Here is a 17,427-nt window from a genome sequence, read left to right on the forward strand (position 1 = left end):
TACCTATTCAACAAAGGGAGTGAAAAACATCATCTAAGCACAGGCAGTTTTTGAAAAATACCAAAGACAAGTAGTTTGCAGAACTCTGAAAATTCCCCGTCAGCCCTAACAACTGTGGAAAGGGAATTGGGAACGGCAGCAATCACAGGAGACAGCGGCTGCCAGCGCTGCTGAGTGATATTTACATCAATGTCCTGCCAACAATACCATTACTGGATTATCAGGGCGGATTAAGCCTTTAGCCAATTACCCCGACTGGTAAATTGTAGATCGTCTAGACTTTTTCATGTACAACAATATGCATGAAGTTTCTCTTTATCGCTACAGCATCACACGATGCTCTTGTGGGATGTAATCCTGCGCTTCCCCGGGAGGTTCAGGTGAGCCGTGCCTGCAGCTCTGGGTTGACTTAGTGTGGCCCTGTGCACAGACAGATTTATTTCAGACAGGATTCTCATAAATTCAGAACGACTTCCAAATTTCTTGACTAGGAGATCAAAGAGGCAAGCATTTGCTTCATGCCATCTGTGGAGCTGCTCAACAGGGCAACGCAGTCTGGGGAGGGGGGAGGAGAAGGGAAAAAAGAAAGTCTCGGAGATTATGCCCTCAAAAACAAGCTCAAATGCCACCCTCACATTAAAAAGCAATGGTTGGCAGTAACAATTAATTTCTTAACTGAAACCCGCCCAACTGTGTCCAAGTGTTTTAATTTGCCTATTGCTACAATATGCAAGGGAGCTGGCAGTAATGGATTTGCAATTAAAACTAAAACTGGCAAAGAAATCGCAAAGCTGGCAAAAGAGCTAATCTGCAAGCCACGATCACAAGATTACAAAGTGTTTATGCACATGCTAATTACCCGAGTACATCGCTGAGAATGACTTGTAGGAGAGAATACTGGGTTTGCGTGATCTAAATCCCTGGATCCGCACGGCCAGCCCAGCCGGCACCCTACCTACTTCCCACAGCTCCCGCGGGCCGGGGAACGCAGGCGGAATTGCCGTGGTCCCTGCGTGGAAGCAGGGAGAGGGACAAGGGACAGGCAGGCAGGGTCCCCCCGGTGCCATCCCGCATCGCAGCCAGGGAAGGACGGCAATTGCTTCTCAAGCAGGTCAACGCCAGTGGTCACTGGGAGCCATGTCCTCGACTGGAATACGGACCCATCGGTGTGAAATGAAAATCACCCCGAATAAACTAGCACCCAGTTATTCACCCTATTTGCTTTCATCCTGCTATCTCTTGCCTCTAAAAATAGTTATTCCAGCAGGTCCCTGGAGATCGGTGGCTTGCACGGCACACGGCCCTGCGCTGCAACCACCGAGGACAAACAGGCGCTTACTGCCACGAGCACGAAACCTTTACAAATTACCTGCAAAGGACAGGATGGGAAGGGAAAAGGACTTAAAAGTGATCAAACGTCTGTGCAAATAGCTCGCAACAGAAAGTGACAGTGGTCAGGTGCACCATGAAGAGCAATTTTGAACCACAGGAGAGAATTTCAAGGAGAAAACAAGAGTGGAAGAGTAGTCCCAGAATAAAAGGCTGCTGGGAAAACTGAGATTCTTTAATATATAGGATTAAGGATTGCCAGTATCCTCAGGGAGGAAATGCAAATGGGGTTCAGATCATTTTTTCCATAAAAATTAGGAAGGAGAAAGAATAGACTTTGAAGTTCAACATGTTAGTAAATGAAAGCAACAGCAAAGGAGACACAAAGAGAAAGCAAGCCCTGGACGCCTAGAATTGTCTTAAACACTTGGTACTGAAAGACAGAACCCGAGGTGATGAGGAGACTTCCCTTCATGCCACGCACAGATCCCAGAAAATCTCTAGATTAGAAACTGCCTGAGAAAAAAGTATTGCACAACAAAGGTAGGATGGAGTACAGCATTCAAATGGGATTCTTTGTGCCTTATTCAGCCAGCCCGGGATGACGAGGCTGCGAGGAGCACATCAATGAAGACCTGGTGCATATGCCAGGCTGCTCTCGGATGCATAGAGCAGAGAAAGGATTTCTGGACAGTGCTCTCTCCTCTGTGAAACGGTGGCTGGAGTCAGTGCGGAAGGAGGTGACAGCTAATGGATGCCTACGGAGATGTCAGAAATCCAGCGGACACTTCTACAGAGATTTGCAGGCTCAGCTGCGTTGACGGGGGCCGATCCTTCCCGACGCCCTCATGAAAGCCGGACAGTTAGTCCAGGCTGCACGGAGGTGGTGAAGGACCAGAAGGACATTGTAAGGACGTACAGCAATAGTCATTGCTGGGTCTGGCAGAGGGATGGATGGTCTTTGTGGTGACTTCTCGGAGGTATCAACGGCCTCGCTCGATTCTGGTAGCTGGCCGAGATGGGCAATTTGTGCTTGGCTGATGGTCATTCCAGCCTGTGTACTCGGGTAAGACAATTACAGAGTGAGTTCAACCCATCGTTACTGGTGGCCATGGAATGCCATGTGTCAGGAAATGGCATCCAACCATCACCGATGCAGATAAGCGTTATGGAGTTAATTAGCGCTACGGAAAGGGTGGTTCAAGGGAGAAGTGCTTCAAAACTTGGCTTGGAGATTAATTTATCCATCCCTACCTGTAATGCACTGTCAAGCAGTTAATGGTACGTCCAGCTATTGGGGTAATTGAGTGACATTCAGGAGTCCATGGCGTAGAGGAGATGATACACCATGATAAAGAGGAGATGATATAACGTTGGGTCCTTCAGACTATAAACGCTATGACTCTACAGCTGTTCCTTGCTCCAAGCGAGACGTGTGGACTGTAAGAGTTTAAAGAATATAACACAACCACAAAGTCTTTTGTTGTTTGGTTTTTTTTTTTAAATACATTTGGGAGAAATTTTTCCTTACATCCAGAGATTCGGTTGGCTTCTCTGTACTTGTTAGCCAGCACCTAAACCAGGCTCTGCTGCTGGGGTCTGTCATTTTGCCTTTCGCAAGGAAAGCCCCAGATACATCTATTGCCTATTTAAAGTCATCTACAAACCAGTTTAATAAAAGCTGACTGCATCTGCTTCCATGTTATTAGTTCTGCCCCAAAACTCTGTTCCTGGCAACACAATGTTCCACGCTAATGAGCCAAATCTTCCCCTCCCATGGCAGTACTCCTAAACCTCCACACCATTCAGTTCACAAAGTTACCACCCTGTTTTTCCCTCGGGGGAGGGAAGGATTGCAGCTGCAGAGGGGGTTCTTCAAATAATATGAAGGCCAAAGATCTGTGGGAAAATCTGCTCTCAGACAAATAGCACTTGGGGGCATCTGCAGAGAGAACCAGCCCCTCTTTACTTCTGTCTGGGTCCCACGTCCTTCTGGCAGCAGAGTTTTTTATGAACCAGGCTGCCATTAATCCCCTGCCAGTTCCTACACCCTACCATCCTCTGTGGGTAGACAGCACAGAGTGGGAGATAATGCTGCAGGGAAGTGGTATTTACTTCAGCTGGATTTTGTGGCTTCATGGGAGAGTTTCTACTCGGGGCAGTTATTTCTCACCCGCTCCTGCTGCAAGAAGGAGGGATTTGGTGTCGAGCAGGACGACTTTTCTCAGCTCCTTGTCCAGTGACTTTTCACCCATTCTTGCCACTTTTCTCCCTGCAGCACCGAGCGCGAGATAAACAGCGATGCGAGGTTATCGCGCTGTAGCGATGCTGCTCAGATTAAAGAGAAATCAGATAACTCTCATTACCTAACTGAAACTCGCTGCTAGACTTTTATAGAGAAACGATAACGTCTGAGAGCTGGAGGACTCCACTGCCCTGGCAGACACCCCGCGGCACCCCGGCTGAGCTGGGGGGGGGCTGCACCCCGGCTCTCCTGCCCGGCTGCCCCTGCGCCCAGCACGCGGAGATGCCCGGGATGCAAGACAGAGCCCCAGCTACCGCGAACACGTGTGGTTTTGGCCTCTGCACGCTCACACCTGGAGCCTCCAGTAAGGAAAATTTAGGCTTAGAAGTTGACACGGGCACGATCGATGGCTTTAATATTTTATAAATGGACGCGCTAGCAAAACGGTCGTCTCTATCCCATCGTGCTGAGCTTCCTCGTGTTTCTAAAAGTCGGACTGAACTCATCTGACTGCCTCCTCTAATGCTTTCTGTTATAAACCTTTCTGCACCACATGCGACAGCAGCATCTCCCTAGAAAAGATCTCATTCGCTTCTGACTTTGCCTCAAGCCATTAACTGACAAACTGGCAGCTAACTACTGTTAACAAATGATTTCCTAGAGATTACCGTTTAAGTAAAAAAGGTTCCAAGATAAATAGACTCATTCTTCATGACAAGGAATTTGAATTATGCATCCAGGGGTTTGGTACATGTGTCCAAAAACTATGCTGTGCAATCCTGGAGGTTGTTCTCATCAGCATATTACAAGCGGGTAAATAAGAAATGACATTTTGTCCTCGGTTTAATAGGGTGGATTTGTGCGGCATGTGTATTTGAGACAATGTGTTGGACCATCCGATCATCGTTCCCATCCAACTAATGCCACTCTGTGAAATTACCGTTTAGGCTGAAAAGGCGATTTGTTTTTAAAGCGAGAAAAGATGCCAATCGCCTTGAAGGAGTTGTGGTTTTAGGGCCACCTGCAACTTGCTAAAAGATTATGAAATTGCAATTTGTTTAATATCTTGAAGTAAATGGTCTAATAAGCAGCACAGCTTACTCTTTTTGGCTAGTCCTTCTCTGATCGTTTCTGAAACATCCCCTCTCGCAGCAGCCTGTGTTGGATTTTATGGCTTTTTTTCAGCATCGACGTGGCTTTCCCTGCAGTGCTCTCCGAACATCGCTTACACATGGAACAATAAAGCTTCGAAACGCTCCTGGGGGAAACTGAGTCACGGAAAAACAAGCTCCTGGGGGACTGGGAGCAGAAGCTGGGATAAAACCACGCTTCCTCCGCCGCAGCCCTGCACGGCAGTTACAAGACTATCCGGTTCCTCTGCTATAAAACTTGGTAACATGCCTCACTTCTTACCTGATTTTGAGAACATCCTGTGTTAACACATAAACAACTGGTGCTACTAATGTCTGTTTATTTGGCTATTTACACGCGTCTGACACGGCACCTGGTGCTCGCCGGTAAGAGGATCGCTCGGCTCCGTATCAAACGAACTCCCGGGGCGCAGGCAGGAGAGAGGCAGCTCCAACCCACGGCAAACAGCAACGCACCCGCCCGGGAGTCAGCCATTTACCACTGCGCTGTTTTTAGAAGAGAATTTGGATGAAGAGTGATGCTTTCGGATACGGGAGCTGATCTTTCAGGGATTCTCTGCAGCCTGCCTCATCCCTCAGTATGCATTTATATGCAGATCCACGTACTAGAGCAGTACAAATAGTATATTATAATTTTAAACCATTTTATTTTGCAAAGTTTAAATATATGCATGTAGTTATATACTATTTTCAGTAAATGCCAATAACCAAGCAACTGGCACTAATATATTAGGTAATTTTCTGTCCTCTTGAGTGAAGAAATTAAATTTCCTCTACGACAACTCTTGTGTTGAAGTGCTGTCAGAAGTCCCAGGCAGCACACATTTAGTGTTTTTACCTGAATTTTGCTCCTAGCAGGAAAAGCGGAGTTCACCAGAATAGTAAAAAACTTACATTGCCAAATATAACCCTGGTTTCAGCCATCAAATTAATTATGGAAAACACAAAAGGGCTTAGGCACAATGTTAACTTCAAGCCAGAAGTGTTCAAAACTTTTCAGCTTTTTCTAAACACCAGTATCTGTTGCATTATACAGAGCATGTATGCCAACACGAGCCAAAATGTCTTAGCACTTAGTTGGAAATACATCCTTAAATTACTGCCGACTGCGTATAGAAATGAATGCATTTACTCTCTGAGGTTTAGATAAAATTACTGCCTTGTCAAGGTGTTCCCATGTCGCCCGGTCCAGCTGTTTTAGGGAGCTAAATGAGCAACAGCAAGCACATTTCTGTGATGTCATTTTACAGTATTTGATTCTTCAAAGTTGCTAACAGCCTGCAAGGATTCAACTGATTGATCTAAACACTTGAGAGCATGTTTCCATTGGAAAAGGACTCCAGAGCTGGACAAAGGCCAAGAGCTGCCCTTACGTTAAAGCAACGCGGAGAACGACTGTAAGTCTCGCAGTGAATCACTCGGAGTTGCATTGCTTGAAGAGTTTGTGTCCTGCCCCATTACAACCACAGCTACATCTGATTTGAATGAAACTTCAGACTTAATGATTTTTGTGCCAGCTATTTAAAAAGCAATATAATTTTCTTCAACACCCTATTATTTCATTCGCTATCTCCAAAGATTTTGCTCCGATTCCAAAAGCAAACTTATTTTGAGTAAATAGACTGTTTCCAACTGGCTTTAGACGGGCCACACACTTAAAACCCTGGACAGGCTTAAACCACAACCTTCAGACATCCTCATGTTTGAGGGTGTACATCTCCAGCATCCCCATCTGTACTTATAAAAGAAAAATGCAAACACGAGATCAGCACTGAAGATTCAAATGTTTTTCAGAAAGCTAACCCTATAGTAATGATTTCAAACAAATAACAAGCTAAAACCAAAACACAACAGCAATAAAATAAAATCTGATGAGCTCTTCAAAAAGATCTCGAGTGATATCAATTGGCAGGACTCTGTTGTCTATCCCAGAGCTATGGCAGTTTATCCCAGCCAGGGCTTCGCTGCAAACACACCAAAGCCAGGAGTTTCAAAACAAAAGCCAAGTTCTGATCGCTGGGACGAGGAAGAAATTTTTTGTTGTGGATACATTACTGTATAATTACTGCAGATTTCATTTACTTTCTTTTGAATACTATAGCAGATACAAAGGCCGGGTAGATGTGGCAGCTCCTCGTGTTATCATCTAATGCTCTAGGTTTACATTGTGACAATTAGCCCTCCAAAATACCAGGGATGTGTGTGTCTATTGAAGGAAAAAGAAAATATTTCCGTTGATAGGAGACAGGGAAGTACAACCGATACTGTCAACCCCGTCAAACTGATAGCAAGGAAAGGGTTTCATGCAAAATTAAAAAAAAATAAAAATCATTTACCCATTTTCTCAATAAAATCAGGGAGTAAAATCAGAAACACGGGAATAAGATCAGAAGGGAACACCACTGGGTAAAGGACTATTCATGGGACCAGAACGTGGAAAATTCCATAAAGCACAAATGTTGCTAAGAATATTCAAAAGTCAAAGCTTTCTGTGGGTGTGCATGCATAGAGATGTCAACACAACTATTTCATGATCACCGAAATTGCTACTAGCCTGCATCCTCTCTGAATGGCTATTTTTAGGACCCAGCCTTTCATGTGGTATAATGATGTGGATTTTACAAGAGCATTTATAATGTGTTTCATATGGTGTACAGTCCTGGAGAAATTGCTTTGTATCAGAGAAAGTTAAACAAAAAGGTTTGGGTGGTTTTTTTAATTTTATTTCTTATTTTATATTATTGCTTCTGTTTTGGATTTAGGGTTCATACGCATATTTTAATTTATCCTATGTGACAGCACTGGCTGTCCCAAAGGGACGCTCAGCACAGCACGATGAGATCCCACAAAACGTCACCTGGATTTCTGAATCCGTGCATCCCTTTGGACGGTCGGATTTCAAAGCTAGCAATGCCACACTCTGTAAGTTATAGCAGGAAGCCAAAGCTCAAAGGCCAAATTTCGACCCCGGGTATGCTGGTGTCAGGGGTTGTGCACTGTCTCCCACATCAGAATCGGCCTTTCTTCTTCTAGGGCAGAGTCACACAAAGCGAGGTTTGTAGAAGACAACGACGACTCCTTGGTATCTCCACTCCCGCGCCAGTAATTCCAGGGCAGCAGCACGTAATGAGAACCAACTCATCAGCCTCTCCATGCTAAGAACAACAAATTCTCATGTGGTAGATCTTATGATGGTTTATTTCCTAAACATGAAAGCAATCTCCGCAGTGCCATCTCCTCAGTGTTAGAATAAGAATTTCACATTTCTGATCCTTTCTGAGCATTTTGCTGGGAAGAGTATCTCCCCAGCACTTCTTCCACAAGTGTGTTTATAACTGCAGCCCCCTCGTGCTGAGTCAAGCATACTTTATGATCTTGGGCTTTCACATTTTGCCTTTGTGTAAGTCCCATCAGAGGAGAACCTCTGTTTACGCTCGTGTATGCTATTCCTCAGAGCAAACCACAGCAGAAAAAAAAATTCAACATATAACATACAAGTTGAATCACCAAAAAAAAAAAAAAAGTCTTTTTTTGGTCAGTCCATGATTACTACGTAGCTCTTCAAGGCAGACGTCTACTTTGTATATTATAGTTCCAGATTCTCAATGGAACAAAGGAGATACTGTTGAGACGTTTTTTTGCCTATCATTTAATCAAATTTAAAGTTGTTATAACCGGAGGGGAAAAGTGCTCTAGATTCTAGTATCCAGCTTTACTTCGGTTTCAAAAACTTACCACAGCATTGTTGAGTTTATTGTTTTGTTTAACAAAATACTAATTTTGGGACCCCGTGAAACACAATGAACCAGATTCTTTTCGTTGCAGCAGAGCTGTGTTTAGCACAGAAGCAGCGGATGAGAGAGGAGCGGTGGCTTAAAGCCACGTTGGTGACCTCTTGCCCAGCACCTCCAGCCAGCAGGATGCTCTGGATGGGTACTGCTAATTCTGCCAGGTTTTGCTAACCCTCCTCATCCTCAGTGTTGACCAGATGTCCCGCTTTCTCCGTGAAACCACTTCACAGAGGCAGTGGTGGTGGAATAGTCCTTCATAACTTTGGCAACGGTCATAAAGACCCAAAGGCAACAATCAGAGAAAGCAGCACAGGACAGAGCAGTGAGAAGTTGCTCTGTCAGGAGGTGAAGGTGAGACCTCTTTGTCCAAGATGATTGGGAGGTGACCAAGAAAAAGATCCTGCTGTAATCAAGACTCAGAGGTGCATGATGTTGCAATCACTTCCTTTAAGAAACGAAGTAGGTGGGTTTGTGAGCCAGCAGCATGTGCTGAACTGGCAGTCCCAAGGCGAGAACGAAGACCTCAGTTGATATTCAGAGAGGGTTTGGTACAGACTTTGCAGGTTCCCAGGACATCTCATCATTCACACCACGAAACACTCGCCCTGCCTGGGGGCTGGAGGGAGCCGTGCCCTCCCAGACAGACCGCTGGACAAGCCAGCAGACAGAATAGGCGTTCGGTCTTTACTGATTCAGCTGGATTAAAACTGGAAACTAGGAAAGGAACAGCTCTGTATCCTGTTACCAACCCTCTGAGTCACCCGTCCTCCTACCGAACCTTTGTTTCATCCTCCAGAAACAGACACTAATGAGCAAGTATCATGTTATAGCCTATTTTTTAAAGAGAGATTTGGAAGAATAGCACATGAAGAGCCTGTGGGGGGACTCACGCGTCCCAGCTTGGCACCAACCTGGGATTTGGTCAGGCTGAGAAGTTTTCCCTGCCGCAGCGGCTCTGCAAAGAGTTCAGGAAGCAACTTGTACCTACTCTCCTATTTCTGTGCCCTCCACCCACCATTGGTAAATGATGAGGTAAGAGCCTGTATACATCAGGCTGGGAGAGATGCTGACATAAGCCATCTCCTGGCACCAAGAGCAGTGAGCTGGAGCGGCAAAGGCATGAGAAACCAAGGAAATGAGCAGCAAACGAAAGCAGAGGCGTTACGTGATGGCTGCGGACAGCCCAAAGCCTCAGAAGGGTGGGATGGAGAGAAGCTCCCGCAGTGGCAATGCCCTCTCCAAGAGGACAGTGCTGGGGATGTCTGGCATCTAGTCCCTCTTCAAATCAATGCAACAGACAGGAGAAGACAATCCTTGAGGAATATGTAACTCACACATGGCGCAGGAGATTTTAGTAACTCAATGGCAGCACGTGCTCAACTGTTGTTCACCCAAACACACCCTGTCCAGCACAGCCTCCCCGTGAGCATACACGATGCTCACAGATGAACGGGTCTTTCCTTCACCTTCTCTACGGTGAATTAGCGAGGGGGCTCAAAGGCCAACCCCTACGAAACGAAGTCTAAATTCGGCCTTGCTGAATCACTCACAGCCAAAGGGCAGACAAAGAACTGCGGGTGTGAAATTAATGGCAAGCCGTAGATGTTTCCTCAAAACTGTTGATGTGTCTCAGCACTTGACTGTGCTCTACCAATAACCGTCATGTCATGTACACACAGATACACACAGTCCGGACCAGACTGCAATCTTAGGTGTGCAGCTCACACCACCCGTATCCTGAAAACCTGCTTCACTTGCAGATCACGCTAGAGATAGAGAGGGATTCAGCCTGCGATTAGGATCTGGCCCTGCACAGATGATCCATGAGAGCAGTCAACAGAGTCATCCCTACGGAGTCGGCAATGTCTGTTTATTCACGGGAACACACGCATGGTTACTTGAACGGGTACCTCGGAGCAGCAAATGCCAGCACACCCAACCGTATGGATTTGAGAGTTTCCACCCGAACGCAGGAATTTCATGGTGCCTGTAGACTTATGGCAGGAGAGGGACTGCAAGCTGCGAGGCAACACATGAGCACATTGCAGAGCTCCTCGCCGCCCTCCCGCCTCTCCCTCCTTTTCTCGGTTACAGCTTTGGATACCAGACCGAGCAATGTTCCTTCATCTTGGACACGTTATGCACCGCTAGCCCCCAAATCACTTTGTTCTTCACAGTTAAAATTTCAAAAATATTAATCATTAACGTGGATGAGCTTTGGGAGCTTGGGTTGATGTTAGGTTTTTGCTTTTCTCTCTGAATTTGCAACCGGTTGAGCTAATAACGTTCCACAAACAGCAACAGTTCAAGCTTGCAGGAACGGTGCCTTTACCATACATATCTCATAGCAACTCCCCACCGACAAAGCATCCCGTGCCTGGGAAGCCAGTTCCAAGGTAGCCTGCGAAGGAATCCCAGTGGGCGAGCAGATATTGTTGAACTGCCTGAATCACGTGCACACTTATTCACATGCATGGATTTACATAAAACTTGCTTTTGTTTCCCTGTGACATTTTTCTTTCTCTTTTTTTCATTCCAAACAATTTTAAAAATAAGGTTATATTAGACCACACACAGGCAGTGCTGTATCATGTCACTGCTTCTTAAGCAGAACTCTCTAATTTATTTCAAAGGGAAGTTCTGCTTCAAAATTGAGGGTGTGATATGAACTCAGAAATTAACACAAGAATTTTCCTTGGGGGGGAACCAAGGCTGAATCAGACATGCAATAAATGACCTCGGAAGCCCTGTGCCTTGGTACATCCACCTATCCGACATTATGCTTTAATATAAAAAATTATTTTCACCATTATCCTATTTCAAGCTAGGTAGAAGAGCTGGAAGAAGTGGATTCGCTCTGGTCAGGAGGGAACAAATTACTCATCTGTCTGTCTGCCAGGACATCCATCAACAGCCACCGCACTCCTAACGCTTTCTGCCGGGAATATAACAATTCGTGGCGACAGAGTACTGTCCCAGCGAGGTCCCGTAGCTGCCAGGGAACCTGGCTGGGATGCTGCCGGCGATGCTGCTCTCCCACAGCAGCAGGCACTGCGGGGAACACGCGGAGCTACTGTTTGCTTGCAGCTGCCCTCCCTCCACGCGCAACATCTGGAGAGGGATGCAGCAGCCCTCTCGCAGCAACAAATCCCCATCACACAGGGACTCCGGGGAGTTTTGCCACTGGTTTCAACAGGATCAGAACTCGACACAGGAAAAAGCAATACTAGACTATTGCCCTGACAGTGCAAGCTGGGACAGAAAGATCTCTCGAAGAGAAGCAGCTGAGCTACAGATTTCCTTCCGCTAACTGCTGCGGGGGCAACAGCCTCCTCCCGCAAAGGGATGGAGCAGCCTTGGGGCAAAGGGGCTGCTGGAGAAGTGGCCATGTCCCAGGGCTCAGCTGCTGCTGCTTGAGCTTCTGTCCTGCAAAGGGCAGCAGGAGACTTTCAGCTCCTTGCTTTTTGACCTCATGTGAGATATTCGGGACCTGTGGCCCCAGGCCAGCAGCAACTGCACTTTCATCTTGCCCTGCCCAAGGGGACATTTCAAACCCACTGAAAAGGAACCGAGCTCGAGGAGCCCGGCGGCCCACAGGGAGCATGCTCTGAACGTCGGCATTATTTCCAAGGCCTGCCATCTCATTTGGGGACTCGAAATGTGCAGAGCTTGGGAAGGTACCACTACTCTTCTGCTCCTACGCGAGCTCTGGTTAGACAACTTAATAATTAAGAAAATGAGGTAGTGTCTGTTTTCCAAAGAAATAGAGGCTCTTGGACCTCTGTTTCTCACACAGACAGAAAGTCCAGTGGCTCAGCTTTATATATGGAACATTTGAATTCTGCCTTCACACACCTCACACGCTCACTACACGCAACAGAGGTGCACAGAAGGTGTGAAGAGCTCCCCCAGGAGCTCTCCCATCGACTGGAGAGGGGAGAGCTTGTGCCCTACATACGGGACAGCACGGCTCATTCCCCTATTTTATAAACCTATTTACAAAAGGAACTTAAAGGAACTTATAAGTGCTCCTTCTACCATTTAACTACCACATGGTACAAGATATAACAATGTTCAGAAAACCCCCTCGGGTCTAAACTCAATTATACAACTGTAGCAAGAAAAATATTTTAATCTGATCAAAGTGTTAACATGTTTGACCATGTCTGACCTCTAATGTTTGTAACCACCTAAAAGGCTGATGTTCTTACTAAGGATGTACCTTAATTTGATTTAAAGTCATTTGTACTATTTAAAAAAGGATATAGTTTTATGATTTTATATTTCATTTAGAAAAACAGTTCCTCAACTTGTTAATATTCTTTGGAAGTTTCTTGCAGATTTTTAACTGGCAAATCCTATATATTCCACTCTGGGAAAAGCTGGACTTTGCAAGAGTCGGGAGAGTCAAAGCAGAGTCATGAACCGCCATGCATGCGACACCTGAGAGCCGGGTGAGAAACGGTTCTCCTGGTGCCTTGCAAAATTTCGAGATTTCAGATGCATGCACAGTCTGCGCGGAAATGCTCTTAACGGACTTGACCGGGAGCGTGCCCTCCCCGGCCCGGCCAGCCGACGGGGGTTCAGTTCACAGCACGCTCCCAAAACACGGGACACCCGGGCTCAGCCCGCTGCCTTGTCCCCAGCTCCAGGGGCACCCTCACCTGCGCGCCCTGGCCACCCCCCAGCCCTCCTTTCTCTCGTTGATAGCTCTACTGCCAGTCCAGGCTACTTGTGCATGCTCAAACCAGCATCACTCCAGCTGAATTACCCTAAACCAGTGTTTGCCACCTGCAGCAAAGGTGGGCCACCGAGCCGAACGCCCGGGATCTGCCCGCTGCGGGGGGGCTCTTGCCACATCCTGCTGCTTGCTGGGGACATCAGCTGGGCTTGGCGTTGCTGCTGATGTCAGGTACCCAAAGGCGTTTAGTGCATCACTCCGGAGCAACATCAGAGCATGTAAATAACACAAGTGGGTGTGTTTTGGTAAAAAGAGACAATTTTGGCTGGGGAGATGCGGGGAGCCTAGCAGGATGCTGGGGTGAGCCATGTAACAGTTAGCGGGCTACAACCACCTTGAGGGAAACAAAGCAAAAGTGATGCTGCTGAGAAAATAAGAAAGAAAAAAAGGAAAGCAGCACGTCGGTAATGCTGGTAGCGACACACCCACCCAGGCAGGCGCTCCGGGCCGGCTCCAGTGCCGCTCGCAGCACCCTGCCGGGGTTCGGAGGGAGCCCACAGAAAAGAAAAAAAAAAAAAAAAGTGGTTTTACAGTGCGTCGCAGGGCGGGGGTTCAACCCGCAGCCTCGGTGCCGGCTGCCCTTCGTCTTTCAGGGAGCTGTATTATATTTTTCAATCAGGTAAATGTAAAGCCCTGACAGTTTGCCAAAGTACTCCTGGGTTAATTTTTTAATTTTTATTTTTTGAAGACTCTGAAATTCATCCTAGCTGCAAACAACCATTTCCAGGAAGCCTCATTAACCAAAATGCAATCTCCACTATCAAGTGCACGCATGACTGTGATACGTAATCCCATTCAGTCACACAACCCTCCTCCCCGACTCTGCTTGTGCTAAAGCATTAATTAAACACACTTTTATGGATGGTTAAGTATCTGCAATCTTCGGTCACAGATCTGACCTCCTCAATTATTGGAAGCAGCCACCAGATTATAGCCCACACTTTATATAATATACACAGTAGCAATAAATCTATATGAGAGCAATACATAATTTACTATGATAACCTTTGCACAGTCAATATAAATAGAAGACAAAATTGCCCAGAAAGATATATCGGAATAGCTATTGTACCAAGTCGAAAAACCAAGTCAAGAAAAAAATCTTCCCATGTCTGTTAGGTAACCGATTTTTAGCTGAAAACATCAAATCAGCTTTTTAAGTCACGCAACATAAACCACCGCAGGATCCGAACAGGCCTAAGTAAAGCTGGCTGAGGCAGTGGGTGATTTCTGTGGCTCTCAAGGGGACAGGATCTTTCCTTCTCTGCTACTCAGTTTTCTCCCCTTCGAGTTCTCCACGGTCTATTTACTCCTGTCTGTTGCTCCGACAGTAACCTCTTGGGTTTTTATTACATTTTCAAGGGGAAAGGCGATTGACAAACCACAATCTACTTTTTAGCTTAATTGCTAATAAATAGGCTATTGCACTTTGTTGCCCATCTAGTAAGGGTTTAAGATTAAAAGGAATATCCTACTACAGCAAATAGTTGCTGGGCTAATGTAACTCCGAACTCACCCAGATTCTATACCAGGGAGCAAACTAAATGCGTTTAAATAAGACAAATTGAATATCATCGTTTAAAATTTATCAAGAAGAGAGCAGCTTCATATTTTAGCAGGGGTGAGGAGGATACCTGGTACCTGGAGGAAGGAACACGAGGTGGGAAGCAACAGAAGAAATGCTTATTTGGATTACAGTAATGTATATTGGCCCTGCCTTGCAAACACATCTTTTCTTGCTGTAAACTGAAGGAAGACTTCAAAATTTAGAGACAGATCCTCAATATCTGCACGCTGACTTCAGCAAAGTTACAACAGTCTGCAGCCGAGGAAATTGGCTCCCCCAAGAAGGGCTGTGCCGGGGTACGGGCAGGCTCATGGCGGGACCTGTCTCCTTCTGCCGCCCAGGCCAGCAGAGTCGGGCGGGAGGACACGACACCGATTCCAGCGAGCAATATTTCATCACACTTTAACTTGAGTTTCATACCCCACAATCCATCCATTTGCCATAACGCCATTTTAACATCCTACCCCTCTAGTGAACAAAGGGTTGAAATTAAGGAGGGCATTATATATTCTCTTAAACCTTATCCCTTCACAGGTTGAAGACTAAAACTGAAATAAACCAAATGATGTTCTGTTCTCATTTACTGACTGTAAACACAGAATAAGTCTGAAATGAATATAGCAATGCCGGCTCCCCAGGAGCGACACAAGCACTGACTATCCGCTGCCATGTCATGACTTTATTTTCTGAAGTTCTGATAGAGATGGTGATGGGAAGACAGCTTTTGTAGAGAAGCCTTTAGTTTAATTATTCAGCTAGCAAAACTTATAAACATTAGAATATACAGAATTACTAAAGCTGATTTGACCCGAGAGGGAAAAAACTTTACACGAAGACGACGGGAATAGTCCTCCAGCAGCATTAAGCCTTTTCCTAAAAACCTCTATTGCCATTTTAGAAGCACAAGATCCACTTTCTGGCCCATCATCCACAACAGAGCCCTAACTGAAGGCAGGCCAAAACCTGGCCATTTTACAAGCAGACGCATCAAACCAAAGCTAAGCTGCGGGACATATCCCCGAACACAGACACCAGAAGCTGCTCACCTCCAAAGCCTGTGACCCAGAAAAAGGAAGGGGCATTTTTACGTTAGATATTAGGATTTGATTGCTGGAAGAGTAAAGGCGAACCTAGAGGATGGGGAGACTGGAAAAGAAGCTCCTCCAGCAAATTTGGAGTGAAGCAGGCACTTGCTGCTGAGCATCTTTCCCCCTTCCCACTCCTTCTCCCTTTGGCTTGGACAGCAGAGTGCCCGGACACTTTAGAAACTGGGCTGTAATTTGTCAGGAAAAAAGCACGTGTAGGTGCCCGCACAACACCTACAACATACTTCAGCAGTGAGAGAGGCCGCGAAACTTCTCCATAAGGAGAGGATGGACTCACCAGAGGTGACATAGATCCATTTGGCAGATAAGGGTCTGAGAGCATTAGGAAAGGGTAGCCAGAATACGCAGATCCTTTATACATCCCTGGGTCCTGATGCTTCATACCTGCTAAAATTAAAGTTCCCCATCAAGATTCGCCTTACGACAGGTGATTTCTCTGCCTGTCGGGGGGCCCTGAAGAGGTTACAGTGCATTTGGGGAGTCTCTCGGCCCTGTACTCCTCATAGAGGGTGTTGGGGGGGGTGCCAGGGTCCCCCGGGGGTGCGGGGTCCCACAGGGGGTGCATTGGGAAGCCTCATTGCTGACAGGAGCAGCTTTCCCCGGGGAGGCTGTGGCGGCCAGGCCGGCATCCCTCACTCTCGGAGGCTGCAGGGTGGCAGGCTCGGGGACCAGGGGGTTCACCCATCCCGGGGATGGCGAGTGCCTGGCCGGCTCGGCTGGACGGGGCGAGCCGGGGGAGGCCAGCAGGGACCAGGGACCGGGGGGGGGGGGGAACACACACACACACACACAGAGACGCTGCGACTAACCATCATCCATGTGGTCCGGGAGCTTCTCCTGATAAACCCTCTGCGGATCCTGCACACGCCTGATGGCCTGCATGGGGAGGAGAGAGAGAGGCAGAGCGGGGGGTGGCGGGGCGGGGGGCGCGGGGCCGGGGCGGGGGCGGCGCGGGCGGCCCGGCTCACCTCGGGGTCGGCGGCGGCGGCGGCGGCGGCCGGGCTGCCGCTGCCCTCCGACTCGTTCACCAGCGAGGACTTGAGGTCGGCCAGGTCGCGCTCCGTGAAGGCGTTCTCGGGGATCTTCTCCTCCTGCTCGCCCTCGTCCTTGAAGGCCAGCATCTCGTCCGTGGCCCCCAGGTCGTCCCCGCCGCCGCTGCCCAGCTGCGGCATTTTCCTCCCGCCGCTCCCTCCCGAGCCGCGCAGCAACTTTCCCGGCGAGTATTGTTCTCCGCCGCCCGGATCAAGCCCTTCGCAATTATTTTTTTTCCTCCCTCAATTTCCCCCCCCCCTTGAAAAAAAAATTTGCTCCCTCTTGAAATTTTTCTTTTTAAAGTTTTTTTTTTCCCCTTTCCTTTTCAACTTTCAAACTTTTTCCTTTAACTTCTGTTTCCCCTTTTCAAATTCCCTTTAAATCCTTCCTTAAAAAAGAATTATAATTGTTTTTCCTTCTTAAATCTTCTCCTTCCCCCCCCCCCCCCCCTCCCTCCCCCAGCTG

At 47.2% G+C, this 17,427-nt stretch overlaps 1 protein-coding gene across 1 annotated transcript in view; it reads right to left on the reverse strand.

The window, feature by feature from the left end:
* The window catches only part of TCF7 (transcription factor 7), a 72,121-nt gene extending 55,015 nt beyond the window's left edge, over nucleotides 1-17,106 (reverse strand). The window contains exons 1-3 of the mRNA XM_050905335.1: nucleotides 16,899-17,106; nucleotides 16,740-16,806; nucleotides 16,208-16,317 (exon numbers count right to left, since the gene is read on the reverse strand). Of these exons, the coding sequence (XP_050761292.1) occupies nucleotides 16,208-16,317; nucleotides 16,740-16,806; nucleotides 16,899-17,102 (381 nt within the window). The 5' untranslated portion in view covers nucleotides 17,103-17,106. The remainder of the gene's footprint in view (nucleotides 1-16,207; nucleotides 16,318-16,739; nucleotides 16,807-16,898) is intronic.
* Nucleotides 17,107-17,427: the final 321 nt, after the last annotated feature.

Source organism: Gymnogyps californianus, chromosome 14 (assembly GCF_018139145.2).
Source record: "Gymnogyps californianus isolate 813 chromosome 14, ASM1813914v2, whole genome shotgun sequence".
Classification (NCBI taxonomy): domain Eukaryota; kingdom Metazoa; phylum Chordata; class Aves; order Accipitriformes; family Cathartidae; genus Gymnogyps; species Gymnogyps californianus.